The sequence below is a fragment of the Thamnophis sirtalis genome, unplaced genomic scaffold (assembly GCF_051295495.1).
Source record: "Thamnophis sirtalis isolate CommonGarterSnake01/CBP01778 unplaced genomic scaffold, rThaSir2_p1.2 scaffold_7, whole genome shotgun sequence".
Lineage (NCBI taxonomy): Eukaryota > Metazoa > Chordata > Lepidosauria > Squamata > Natricidae > Thamnophis > Thamnophis sirtalis.
In genome coordinates this window covers 72407155-72421867 of record NW_028261387.1, presented here as the reverse complement: position 1 = coordinate 72421867, position 14713 = coordinate 72407155, and the positions used below count along the sequence as shown (strand labels likewise).

Genomic DNA, 14713 nt, shown 5'->3' with positions numbered 1-14713 from the left:
CCTCTGGGTTGTAAGTGTGAAAAACGGTCACTTTTTTGAGTGCTGTTGTAACTTTGAACAGTTGCCAAATGAGTTGTTGAGGACTACCTGTATAATCAAGGACAAGGATAGAGAAAGCTCAAACAGCATTCTTCAAAATGAAAAAGGTCTTCTGCAGTCATGACAGAAGCCTAAGACTGAAAATCAGGCTTGTCAGATGTTACATCTTTGCTATCCTGTTCTATAGAATAGAGGATTAGTCTTTGACAGAAAACCACTTGAAGAAACTAGAAGCATTTGAAATGTGGATTTGAAGATGGCTGTTATGTATAAACTGGGGTGACAAAATCACAAATGAGGAGGTGATAAGCCACCTGGGAAAGCAAAGTAAAATCATCAAAGCCATTAAAAAGAGAAAGTTACAATATTTTGGACATGTGATGTGACACCGAGAAAAATACAGCATATTTCACTTGATCCTCCAGGGAAAAATGGAAGGCAAATGAGGCCCAGGCAGAAGAAGAACATCATGGCTTCAAAACCTAAGACATTGGTTTGGACAAAATTCAGCAGCACTTTTTCATGCGCTTGTTGACAAAAGTAGGATTGCCAACATAATCGCCAACATCTGATGACGGATATGGCACAAGAAGATGACCTGTAAAATCCCAAACATTCAAAGAATTAACTCTACATGGTATACTTGGGATATGTCCAGGGATGAAATCCTTCCAGTTTGGCCTAGTTCGGTCAAACCGGTAGGGATGATTGTCCTTGGTTCTGCAAACTGGTAGAAAAAAAAAAAGTTTGCAAGGATCGCACAGCTTAGCTGTGAGCCGCGCAATCACTGGAAGTTTTTTCCCCACTTTTTAAAGCATTTTTTTCCCTGTACCGGAAGGGATAAAATGCTTTTAAAAGCTTTTAAAAAAGCTTCCGACAATCGCACGGCTCACAGCAAATAGGCAGGGAAAAATGCTTTAAAAAGAGAAAAAAAAGTTGGCCATGCCTACCCAGTCACATGACCCCATCACCACCATCAAGCCACGCACATAAAACTGGTGAGGTTAAAAAAATGGATTTCACCACTGGACATGTCTCAGATATTTTATCAGTCTTGAACCTACCTCTCAGCTTTCCCTGTTGCTGTTTTTCAATGTCAAATTGAAGAAGGTTATTGTTACAAGTAGTCATAGTCACTGTGGTGACAATCTCTGGTTCCCTTGAAGCTCCTCAATCTTCTGTTATTACTCTGGTTCTATTGAAATGAGTGAGCCATTGTGCAGAGTTTCTGAATTGCTTTGTGTTGCCTCTGGAACTGAATTCAGCCTCCAATAGTCCACAAATTGGTAGCTGCCCTAAATTAATATTAGCAATACTGTAATACTTCCCCCTCCCTCAATCTTTATTTTATTCGAAACATTAAAGTAAAATGTGTGTGCCCGCTTCCCAAGGGGAGAGGAGTTATTATTTTTGAAATGCAATTATCAGTATTCATTGGTGGGATCTCCAGGCACTCCTCCATGTCTCTATCTATCACCCAGTGGTGGGTTTCAAAAATTGTTTGAACCTACTCTGTGGGTGTGGCCTCCTTTGTGGGAGTGGCTCGCTGCCCATGTGACCGGATGGGAGTGGCTTGCCGCCCATGTGACCGGATATGAAGATGCCGACGACACTTGTCAGAACCACCTTAAATTACCTCACACACAGCACCGGCATGCATAAGAATATGATGTAAACTTGTTTTTTAAAAGGCATCTTTGGTTTGCGTTAAAACAACTTCAACACACGCAATGTTCTGATTGCACCACAAATGCAGTAGTCATCCTTACTTTTCACAGAGGCACTGAGTTTTATAAATATGAGCATGATAGTGTAGAATAATCATATCCAAGGACCAGTGGTGGATTTCAAAAAAATTTGGAACCTCTTCTGTAGGTGTGGCATGCTTTCCGGGTCCACTGGTGGAACCTCTTCTAACCGGTTTGGTAGATTTGACGAACCGGTTCTACCGAATAGGTGCGAACTGGTAGGAACCCACCTCTGCTATCACCTATAGAGATAGCCTTGGTTCCCATGAGAAAGTTCTGTGTTTTGTCTAGCAGTGTATTTCATCCTCCTCCCTCCCCACTCTGAGTGGCAACTGAGGAATAAAAAAAATGGCTTCTGCCAGGTTCGATTCAAAGTTGACACAAACTTTTAAAAAGGCAGGTACTCCTATGCCATTGGCTGGAAGAGCACAATATCCTAGATCAATGGTTCACAACCTTTTCTTCTGTGGACCACTTGTTGATAACCAATGTGCTAGATATTACCAGCATTTGTGCCCTGATGTGCCAGTGTGCCTATAGACAACTTTTTTTAGTTTCCCACTTTATCTGACTTTTGAGGTTGTTTTTTTACAAAAATAAAATAATAATTTTTGAAATAAGCCTCCCAACTGCCAATCTTCAACAACAAGTTTGTTTCTAAGAGGTTTCTAGATGAATGGATACAGTGGAATCCTTTGGCTAGAAATGTGTACACTTGTCTAGGAAAGCAGAAGATAAACCGGTAAGGTGAATGGGTGGAAGAGTCAAGATTTAGACAGAATTCTAGAAAATCAGTGCCCTGTAGCTGCTTACGTTTCTTATGGCCACCATGATATGCCATGAAAGTCTTCAACTATCATTTTCAAGTGTGTCGTTATATTATATTGGTTCTGTGCCTTCAAGTCAACGTTGATTCCTGGCAACTGCCTGGGCTAGACCTTGTTGTTTTCTTGGCAAGATTTCAGAAGCATCTGGCCATTGCCTCCTTCCTAAGGCTGAGAGAGGGTGATTGGCCCAAAGCCACCCAGTTAGCCTAAGACAGGACTAGAACTCACAGTCTCCAGGTTTCTAGACTTTAATCACTATACCAAACTGGTCCTCATAATATGCTATTAAAATCCTGCAAAAGCTTAGAGATTTTAGCATTCCTACACAATGCTAAAATAAGATTGACTCACTGTTGCACAAATAGAGGCAATTGGGATTAATCACTAAATCCTGATTCAGTTAAGGCTGCTGTACTAGAGTAATGTTCTTTCCTGGCCAACTGACAACACTGTTCTGGGCATATCTTTTTGCAGGAGGTGCTTAAGAATTCACTTTAGCCTCTCCAGTATAATTTCTGTTACATGTAAATGATGCTGATGCAAAAGAGACATCATTTATTTCTACATTCCAGCTGGTGCCATGATTAAATTGCACAAGGCAGCCACACAAAACCACTAAAACTTATTGTGTATAAATATCCTAAAATGTTGGACCATTGAGGATTCTGAGGTCATTTATTCATGAGAGAACTCTAGAGAGCAGAGACATTTGTATTCTACATACTCACTGATGAGTACTAAGCCTATTTAATATGTAAACCATATCACTTTTTCAGATCAAGGAAGTTATCTTGCAAAACCAGAATACTAAGAGAAATGTGTGTTCATAGAATCAGAGAGTTGGAAGAGACCTTAGAATCCAGCCCAGCCCTATCTTAAGTGCGGAAGCCGTATGAGCAGATGACTATTCAACCTTCATTTGAAGGAGAGACCAGGGGTGGGCTGCTGCGGGTTTGCACGAGTTTGGGAGAACCTGTAGCTAAGAATTTGCCCAGTTCAGAGAACCTGCAATACCACCCCTGGCTGGCCCTGCCCACCCTTCCCCTCCCAGGAGTCCCGATGCGGCCCATTTGGGATAGCAGGTAAGTACATGGCCTGCACGGAGGCTTGGGTAGGGTGAAAAATGGGCCTCCCACAAGCTTTGGAAGGGCAGAAACAGGCCCAGGAGGCTCAAGGAAAGCCTGCAGAGCCCGAGGAGAGAGAAAATGCCTCTCCCCACCATGGTGCAAGAGGCCAACTAGGCAGGGACGTGCAGTCACTAGAGGCAGGGGAGGCATAGCCTCACCAGTCATGAGGAAAAGGAAAGAATTTTAAAGAATTTTTTTAAAATAATTAAAGCCAAGGTAGTTGCTACCAGATTCTAAGTCACAGTAACTTGGAACAGTGCTTAGTGTTAACTATAGGAGGAGGCCAGAGAACTAGGGGCCTCTTTTGCATAAGGAATTTTTCGCCTTTTGAGAGTTAACAAAGGGTTAAAAAGTGAAGAATTCCTTATGCAAATGAGGCACGTGTTCTCTCGCTTCCTGTAGAGGGCATTTTAGAGGCTTTTTAGAGTTCTCTGGGAGCAACTAGCTCAGTCTGACTCAGAGCTCTGGCCTTTCATGAGGGCAGAGTTGAAATCCTCTCTAAAACAGCTGGAAAAGGTCCGTGTGTGGGGAGGGGGGGAGGAATTCTAAAAGTTTAATTGCATGCAGAACCCACTTTGCCTTTTCAAACACACACACACACACACACACACACACACACAGCTGGATAAAAGTATATAAGCCCAGCTTCACTGAAAATGCAATGTGATTCACCTGCAATCAAAGGCTCCGATTGGAAGGCAGCAAAGGAAGTGGGGGTATGGCAGAGGAGCTGCTTTCAAGCCTTTGGAAAATATATCCAACCCAACTTCTGTGTTTGTGTTTGTTTGTTTGAGAGTGAGTGAGTGAGAGAGCGATCCAAGTTCTCTGGGTGCGTGTGTCTGTTTGAGAGAGGGGGGAGGGAGGGAGAGAGGGAGGAAGGAGGGGGAGGGAGAAGAAAAAGAATAGGAAAACTTATTTTGCAAGGGGGAAAAATGCTGTTGCTTTAAATCGGAACTGAGCATGCCTGGCTGTGGAATTCTGGGAGTTGAAGTCCACAAGTCTAAAAAGCTGCCTCACCAGCCATAAAACTCACCGCATGTCACTGCAACTAGGCCATGTCCACCATGGTCATGCCTACCCAGCAACAAGGCAGAGAACCTGTTGCTAAAACTTTTGAAGCCCACCCCTGGAGATCACCCCTTCTCTTGCACACTATTCCATTGGCTAATAGTCAGCCAGGAAGTTCCTCGCTACATATAGTTTCCCTTAGTTTTAATGAAATGGTTCTGTTCCTTTCCCTCTTGGGGATTAAGAAATGACCTCCTTCTGTGTCACAGTCCTTCAAGTAGTTGACCACTATCATGTGTTTCTCTTCAGTCATCTCTTCTGTAGTCCAAGTATATAAGAGCTGTGGTGGTGCAGTAGTTAGAATGCAGTATTAGAAGCTAACTCTGCCTGTTGCCAGGAGTTCAACCTTGACCAGTTCAAGGTTGATTCAGACTACCATCCTTCTAAGATTGGTAAAATGAAGATCCAGATTGTTGGGGGAAATAAGATAATTATGTAAACTGCTTAGAAAGGGCTGCAAAGCACTATGAAGTGGTATATAAGTTTAAGTCCTATTGCTATATCAGACTTTTTAACTGTCATTCATAGGGTTTAGTTTTTAGATATCTACTTTCTAAGTAGCCCTTCCCCTAACTTACTCCAATTTGCCACTGTCTCTTTTAAATTGTAGTATCCATGACTATTTTAAATGGGGCTTTGTTGATGCCCCTCCAGCTCACTTACTTTTTCTCCATATTTCCTACATAAATGATGTTGCTTAATATGGTCATGAAACATTTGCAATTCTAAAACCAAGTTCAGACAGTACCCTGTGCTTGCTATGCCTGCAATCTCTTCTTCAGAAAGAACAGGAACATTTATAACAATTCTGACACTAGGTGAAAGTATAGTTAAATCAGCTATGACCAAAGATTTGGCTCCCACTCAAGACAGAACTTTTATTTTGAGGTGCCCTGGTAGAGCAGTGGTTAAGTGCAGTATTGCAGGCAAACTCTGCCCACAACCTGGAGTTCAATCCTGACGGGACTCAAGGTTGACTCAGCCTTCCATCCTTCCGAGGTTGGTAAAATGAGGACCCAGATTGTTGGGGGAAATATGCAAATAATGCTGAGATTGTAAACTACCCAGAGAATGCTGTACAGCACAATGAGGCAGTATATAAATGCTATTATTGCTATTCCCCCCTCGTATGCTGGGATAGAGATTGATGAGAGAAAGTTGTTGTGGACTGAATGGAAAAGTTTAGCTATGATGCCAGGTCCTTTAGTTGTGGTGCAATAAAAAGGGTATAAATAGTATTGTACATGCCTCTGGTTATTGGTCAGGATAGGCAAAACCTAAGGACCCATCTGAAATTCAAATTCAGTAATCTTTGACCATTATTCCCCTCCCTTGGTCTGAATAAGCATGCCCAATTCATTACAAATCGCAGACAGGTTTTGTGTTTGAAGGATGATCAATATCCCATTTATTGAAGGAATATGAGTTAATAGGGCACTTAATAGATCTATCTCTTCAGGATTCTTCTTACTACAGTATCTTCCGAGCATCTGAAATGAGCATTAGTCCAGTCAATCCAGTTTCTTAAAAGAGAAAAAAAAAGTAACAAGGATGCTCACATGTAAGACTTTCAAACCAAGGTTTCCAAATTCTACCACTGCTACTATTCATTATTGATGTTGACATTTAATCCCTCCTGTTCTTTTCTTTTGCCTGTGGCAAACACAGTTTCCACTACTTAGACCTATCAAAATCATCCCAAAGATGTTCATCAAAGCCTTTCTTTTAAATCTGGGGAGAAAAACCCATCTGATTTTATTTATTTTTTAAAAAACAACAACTAGTTTTTAACTTTAAAAAATGTAGAAAACTACCACCTTGCAGAGTAAAGCTTCGGCCTACAATATCACAGAGGTCTGAGAAATATTCCTAAGAAATAAAACTGGAGGGGTGACTTCAGTTTTGTTTAGATGTGAATCAACTTGGTAAAAGAAAAAGACAGAGTTATCTGGAGATCAATAGCAACTACAGAAGTCAATGAGAAGCACCCTACCACTAAATGTTGTATTTTTGGGGGGAGGGGGAGATAGATGGAGGGATTGGCCTTGACCCCATGGTAATTATTTTTGGGGGAGTGCCTACAAGAAGCTGTGACCACCAGTCCCAAAGAAATAGCCTTTCTCTGTTTTAATTCCACGCAAAAAGTCTTGCAAGAAATGAAAGTCAACTCTTAATTGTAAACGTGCTTCCTCAGTCTGAGAAGACAAAGACATTCCCCTTTTTGGTTGCCAATTGCCAGGGAGATCTTATTATTTTTGAGATGCAGGAGGCAGCGAGTGTGGTCACCTCATGGCTGCAATATTTTTGGGGAGGACTTATTTTTTTTGGGGGGAGGGCTTATTTTAGCGCATGCTCTCAAAAGCCTGATTGGGTTTATTATCTGGGGAGGTCTTATTTTCAGGGAAACAAGGTACTTACTGTTGATCGATTAGATCAGATGAGCACTTTGAAACGTGCTGTTTATACAATTTCTAAGTCTCTAACCTTGTTCACTTCAAGAGTAAGCAGGATGGGAATCACCACAGAGATTCACATTGTACCAACTGGGAAATATTCCTGGATTGCTTCGGAGTAGAGTGCTGAAGCTATTGACAAGACTCCTAAAGAGACTCAAGCTTGACTTTTAGGCAAAACCTGGCTTCTTAGGTAGGCATGAGTTTCTTTAAGAGACTCTTTATCCTAGGCAAAGGTTCCCCTTGCACATATGTGCTAGTCATTCCCAAGTCTAGGGAGTCGTGATTCAAAGCCAAAGAGGCAGCGCTGTCTGAAGACGTCTCTGTGGTCATGTGGCAGGCATGACTGAACGCCAAAGGTGCACAGAACTCTGTCTGTTACTTTCCAGGGGTGGGTTGCTGCTGTCATTACTGATGGTTTGGTGCGTGCAAAAATTTTGCCCCCCGCACGCTCTGCCTGCATGCGAATTTGCAAATAAAAAGGTCTGCACGTGCACAAAACCTTAAAAAATGAAAAAGAAAATGCAATGAAAATTGTTCTGTGCATGCACAGAACTGAAAAACAAGATGGTGCCACCTGAGAGCTGGTTTGAAGGGGTGGTAGACCTGGGTCGCTGCCAGTTCCAGCGACTCAGGCCGCCAAGTTACTACCTATTCGGCTGAACCGAGCCGAACCGGGAGGAACCCACCTCTGTTACCTTCCCTACCAAGGTGGTTCCTATTTTTCTACTTGCATTTTTTACGTGGTTTCGACCTGCTAGGTTAGTGGAAGCTGAGACAAGGAACTGGAGTTCACTCTGTTACATGGCACTAGGGAGTCGAAACGCCGAAATGCCAACCTTTCTAATCGAGAAGCTCAGTATCTTAGCCATTGAGCCACCACATCCCTTCTCTCTATTTTAGGCAACAATAATTGAAGTTTGGTTGCTCACAGAATATGACTTCTGGCATTCTGAATAGTTGATTGTGATGATGTGCTCCAGAGACTCATTACACGATCTGGTGCAGCAGGGCTTGGTCCATCTCAGAGTTGAAGGTCTACAGAGCATTCTGGGTGCTGGCATGTGGAACCGTTGAGGCAGGCCTTTCAAGCAGAGGGCTTCATAACATCCTGAGGTTGAAGCCTTCAAGGATGTCTCAGGAAAACAATCATCTCCAACCTCTTTGTCAATAGACACCTTAGCAATATCCACGACAGGCTCAATGGCCATATCGGCATTAGAACTCAGACTATCTGCAGAGGAGAGGCTCATCCTGCCATGTAAGCAGAATGGAAGCATTATTATAGATCATCTGCATTCTGATTTGCTCTGTCTTTCTACCATGGAGTATAGAAAAAAATATTTCTTTTATAAAAGTCTTTTTAAATTTTTTATTCTATTATATATAGTTACAGATATATATTCACATGGTTATTGTTCTTATTTATCTTTATCACTTTTACATATTTGTTTTTCCATATAAAATATTAAAATGTATGTCCTGGGTTGCTTTTCTTACCATCCCATACACCTACTTTGTATTGTCACCATTCTATTTTTTCTTTTCTTTTCACTCTCCCCTCCCTTCTCTACTTTCTTTCTTCCTCTTCTCCTTTCCTTTCCCTACTTCCCTTACCTCTCCCCTACTCCTCTCTTCCTCTTCCCCCTCCTACCCTCTCTCCTTCTCTTTCTATCCCTTCCTCTCTTTTCCTCTTTCTCCCTTCTCTCCCATTTCCTCTCTTCTCCTCTCCTATTCTCTTCCTTTCCTTTTCTGTTGTTGTGGTTGTCTCTTTTCAGCTCTGAACTGGTGTATTTTCGGGATGGTATTCCTGCAAACCCTGTTCTAATTTTATACTTATCCTTTCCTATTCTGAATATAGGAAAAAAATTGTTGGCTTGTTTCTCTGGAACCACCCAATGAATTGATACTTGGATTTAGTACTATTGTGATGCCACAGACTGGTAGAGCCGAGGTGGCGCAGTGGTTAAATGCAGCACTGCAGGCTACTTCAGCTGACTGCAGTTCTGCAGTTCGGCTGTTCAAATCTCACCTGCTCAGGGTTGACTCAGCCTTCCATCCTTCTGAGGTGGGTAAAATGAGGACCCATTTGTTGTTGGGGGCAATATGCTTCATCAGCCGAGAGCCCAGGGAAGGGGTGGCGGTGTGGCTATTGTATCCGGGAGTCTCTGTTACCTCGTAGGGTCCCTGCTCCGGAGCTTGTCGGGTGTGAGTCTCTGCTGATAAAGTTGGACCTCAAGGGTCAAGTGGGTTTGCTGCTAACGTACCTGCCTCCCAACTGCGTTGCAGCATCCCTCCCCTCGCTCCTCGAGTCAGTAGCCGAGCTGGCAGTTGAGTTCCCCAGGCTTATAGTTCTGGGGGATTTCAACTTGCCATCGCTCGGTGAACGCTCTGATGGGGCGCAGGAGTTCATGGCTTCCATGACAGCCATGGGCTTGACCCAAGTAATTCGGGGCCCAACCCATGCAGCGGGTCACATGCTCGACCTCGTATTTCTCTCGGAGCAGTGGATGTGTGATCTTGGTCTGAGGGGTAATGAGATCATACCCCTGTCGTGGTCAGACCATTACCTACTGAGGCTTGACTTCCGGAGGCCAAACCCCCACCGTAGGGAGGAGGAACCGACCAGGTGGTTCCGCCCCAGGCGACTTATGGACCCCCTGAGGTTCCAGACGGAGCTTGGGGTTATTCCTGATACCCTCGCCCACAGTTCGGCGGAGACTCTGGCTGCCGCCTGGCACTCGGCGGCGTCGGAGTCTCTCGACCGGATTGCGCCACTACGGCCCCTCCGGGCCAGTGGATCCCGGAGAGCTCCCTGGTTTACCGAGGAACTCCGGGAGAAGAAACGCCGGAGGAGATGCCTAGAGCACCAGTGGAGGTCCGATAGGTCCGAGGCAAGCCGAGCACTCTTAACTACCTGCACCAAGGACTATGTCCGAGCATTAAGAACTGCAAAAAGATCATATATTTCTTCCTTGGTTGCGTCCGCCGAGTCACGCCCAGCCGCCCTGTTCAGGATAACCCGCTCCCTCCTTAATAGGAGGGATGCGGGAGACCCCTTGCAGGGCAGGGCCGAGGATTATGCTCAATTCTTGGCGGACAAAGTAGCTCGGTTTCGATCGGACTTGGACTCCACCGCAGTAGATCCAGCTGAGACACAGGAGGATCATTTGCCACATCAGTTCTGGGTTGAGTTCCAGGAAGTTGCCTCTGGGGATGTGGACAAGGCCATCCGAGCTGTAAGTGCCTCCACTTGTATTCTGGACCCGTGTCCCTCCTGGCTGGTGGCTAACAGCAGGGAGGTGACACATGGCTGGATCCAGGCGGTTGTCACCGCCTCCCTTCGGGAGGGGCACTTCCCCGCCGTACTCAAAACGGCGGTGGTGAGACCCCTCCTAAAGAAACCATCGTTAGATCCAGCCATCTTAAACAACTTTCGTCCTGTCTCCAACCTTCCCTTTATCGGGAAGGTTGTTGAGAAGGTGGTGGCCTTTCAGCTTCGACGGGCCTTGGAGGAAGCTAGCTATCTTGACCCCTTCCAGTCCGGCTTCAGACCCGGTTACAGCACAGAAACCGCTTTGGTCGCATTGACCGATGATCTCTGGAGGGCCAGAGATGGAGGCTATGCGTCCATCCTGGTTCTCCTTGACCTCTCAGCGGCTTTCGATACCATCGACCATGGTATCCTTCTGCGACGACTGCGGGAGGTGGGAGTGGGAGGCACCGTTTTGCGGTGGTTCTCCTCCTACCTCTCGGACAGGTCGCAGTCGGTGTTAGTGGGGGGGCAGAGATCGTCCCTGAGGCCCCTAACATGTGGAGTACCTCAGGGTTCGGTCCTATCCCCCCTACTATTTAACATATACATGAAACCGCTGGGCGAGATCATTCGGAGGCACGGGATAAAATACCATCAATATGCGGACGATACACAATTGTATCTGTCCGCCCCGTGCCAACTCAATGAAGCGGTGGACGTGATGAACCGGGGTCTGGAGGCCGTTAAGGACTGGATGAGTGCTAACAAACTGGTGCTCAACCCGGATAAGACCGAGTGGCTGTTGTGTTTCCCCCCCAATAATTTGGCTAATACACCAACGCTTAGGCTGGGGGGTCAAATTCTACACCCCTCAGATAGGGTCCGCAACTTAGGAGTCCTCCTGGATCCACAGCTGACTTTTGATCACCAGCTGTCAGCTGTGACCAGGGGGGCATTTGCCCAGGTTCGCCTGGTCCGCCAGTTGCGGCCCTACCTAGATCGGGGGGCCCTCACAACAGTCACTCGAGCCCTTGTGATCTCTAGACTGGAATACTGCAATGGGCTCTACATGGGGTTGCCCCTGAAGTGCATCCGGCGACTACAGCTAGTCCAAAATGCAGCCGCGCGAGTGATAGTGGGCGCACCTCGGTTCGCCCACGTTACACCTGTCCTCCGCGAGCTGCACTGGCTGCCTGTTGGTCTCCGGGTGCGCTTCAGGATACTGATGACCATCTTTAAAGCACTCCATGGTAGTGGATCTGGGTACTTGAGAGACCGCCTTCTGCCGATTACCTCCCTAAATCGACCAATTAGATCTCACAGACTGGGCCTCCTCCGAATTCCATCTGCCAGTCAATACCGACTGGCGACCACGCGGAGGAGAGCCTTTTCTGTTGCTGCTCCGACCCTATGGAACGAGCTCCCCATGGAGATCCGCACCCTCACCACTATCCAGACCTTCCGCGCAGCCCTCAAGAACTGGCTCTCCCAGCAGGCCTGGGGATAGGTTCCTAATTACCCGCCCGAGTGTTTGACTGTTGAATGAAAGTTGGGTTTTTATTACTTTTCTGTTGTTCACATATTGTTTTGTTTTGACCTTGCACCTCCCCTCCCTTGTCGTTGTAAGCCGCCCTGAGTCCCCTTAGGGAAAAGGGCGGCATATAAATCCCAATAAATACCTAAAAAAAAATGCTGACTCTGTAAACCGCTTAGAGAGGGCTGAATGCCCTATGAAGCGGTATATAAGTTTAACTGCTATTGCTATTGCTATTGGTATCCTCCGGAAGTATAAGATTACAGTTCTAAGCCAATTTAGCCAACATGGAGCTGTAATCCCAGTACACCTGCACTTACCAGATTGGCTGGTCTAAATTTTGACAGTATCAAGTTGATTAAAATAGTGTATTTTCACTAATCCATTTGAAATCTGTGGCATGGCCTTTCTGACTGAACTGGGAAGATCTTTTGCACTACTGCTTTCTATGTGGAGAGACAGATGAAGTTCTGTTTCAATTCTTGAATTTATCATGTTTTTCCCATCCTTCCCTGAGATCCAGTGGCCACCATGAGGTCAAATAATAAATTGGCTTGTGAATATCATTATCACAACAATGAAATAATATTTGGATGAGAAATCACCAGGATAGGAAGTCAAAAAACATTCCCAGAATAAGACAATGTAAATCATTTCTATATTATTGCCAAAAAAAAAACTATCATCAGCTCAACTCAAGGGAGTCTTTACTTTTCTTGATAGTGAGTTTTAAAAATATCTCACTTTAACTTTATCTCATTTGGACAAAATATTCTCAATTATTTCTCACTTACCCTAAAATGGAAGCTGAACTCTTTGATGGCTTCTCAGGCACTAACATTTTCAGGTATTTGTGGGCTAATTCCCAAAGCCACTTAATTCTGCGGTTCCGGTTCTTGAACATTTTGAGTAGAACCAATTTCTTCATTATCTACCAGAGTTCCGAGAGAAACAAGGTAAGTTTTGAAATGCATTCTAATGTTTTCTGATCTTAACCGTATCTTCCTTAAAAATAGACACCATTTCAGAGCCAGCATGTTGTAATGGTTAAGAATGTAGTAGTTGAATGTCTTTCTGATGACTGTGAGAGAGATGAGACCCAGGGGTGGGCTTCAAAAATTTTAGCAAAGGGTTCTCTACCTGGTTGCTGGGCGGGCATGGCCATGTTGGGCGTGGCCTAGTTGGCCTCCTGCACTATGGTAGGGGGAGCGTTTTTGCCCTCCCCGGGCTCTGGAGGTTTTCCTCAAGATTCTGGGAAGATGAAAATGGTCTCCCCAGGCTCTGGAGGCCCGAATGTCTGTTGGCCCATTTTTTGCCCTCCCCAAGCCTCTGTGCATGCCCTGCACCTACAGGCTGCGTGGGGACTCCTGGGAAGGGCAGGGCGGGATGGGGTGGGTGGGGACAGCCAGGAGTGGGATCTGGGAGTTCTCCAAACTGCACAGAATCTTAACTAGAGGTTCTGCCGAACCCCCAGCAGCTCACCCCTGATAAGGGAGTATAAAAATGTTGGGAGACGTCTTCCTAGTCCTGGGTATCCAACACCCCTTTTTATTGGGTGCACAGACCTGCTCCTAACTATGTTGTTGCTAAATCCTGTTTCTCGTGTTTTATATTTAGCTAAGAAGATAAAAAAAAGTCTTGTGAGATTCTCCTCAGAAGATGAAAAACTGATATTAGGCCACCCTCTGATTCTCACAAGGGAACTCACAGTGTGAACAATTTGGCCAAGGAACGTCAGGATTTGACAGCTGTTGAAGATGCTACACAGTGCTATCGTGATATGAGAATGCATCACAGAACTGATGCTCATTCTTTTCAGATTATGAAGGTGGAAGGAATGGCTGCTGACAAATTATGTAGATTTGCTGTCAAGCAGTTCCAGGATTCCAAAATTAAGTTCCCACTGCCACAAAGAATAGTGTGCCACCAGTATGCTTCATCACCAAGAGACCAAATACATTCTTCTAGATGTAGGCTTGATTGATATGCTCCAGATATCAATACCATTCTTTCTGAACGTTTAGGAAACAGAAAACAAAAGATCCTGGATGAGGGTTTGCTATTAGCCAGACATTCATTGCGTGACCTTGGGCCATTCACAGTCTTTCAGATGTCAGTGTGATGTGAGTTTCCTAGCGGTGTAAAGCACTATGAAGTGATATATAAGTGCTATTGCTATCCTATAAGACCCTGAAGAAATGTTTGTTTTGTTTTGTAATCTAACAAATAAAGTTGCTTCTTTCCAAACCATTCTGCCTAATTCAGGATTTGATTCATAATTTGACCAAGAGTAGCCACAGGTTATGTGTAGTCCCTGAAAATCCTTCGGGGTAAATGGTTGAGTCCCTCATTCATTCATTCATGCTCTCTCCTCTGTTGTGATTCCTAGCTATCATACAGCTATCTAACATAAATTAAATTTGAGGAAGAAATGAAGAAATGCCATCTTACCCTTTTGAGTTGGCTTATTACTTGTACTAAATTGCTTATCTTTGGTACTTCATTCATCACATCAATGATCTGGGAAAGGGAAAGAGAAAAGGGAAAGGGAAAGGGAGGGAGGGAGGAAAGAAGTAAGTAAGTAAGTTATAGGGATAAGAGAAAAGGACACATGATTAATAGCAATAAAGTATTAGAACAACCTCATCCAATAAATTAGGC

At 44.6% G+C, this 14713-nt stretch overlaps 1 protein-coding gene and 1 pseudogene across 1 annotated transcript; one reads left to right on the top strand and one right to left on the bottom strand.

Annotated features, from left to right (window-relative positions):
• Positions 1-8161: 8161 nt before the first annotated feature.
• Positions 8162-12980, bottom strand: TP53TG5 (TP53 target 5). Its single transcript, XM_087720859.1, has 2 exons — positions 12847-12980; positions 8162-8516 (listed from the first exon to the last, which is right to left on the bottom strand). Exons 1-2 carry the CDS (start codon positions 12978-12980, stop codon positions 8162-8164), a joined length of 489 nt encoding a protein of 162 aa, XP_087576985.1.
• Positions 12981-13095: 115 nt separating this feature from the next.
• On the top strand, positions 13096-14020 carry LOC148044718 (large ribosomal subunit protein eL20 pseudogene; annotated as a pseudogene).
• Positions 14021-14713: the final 693 nt, after the last annotated feature.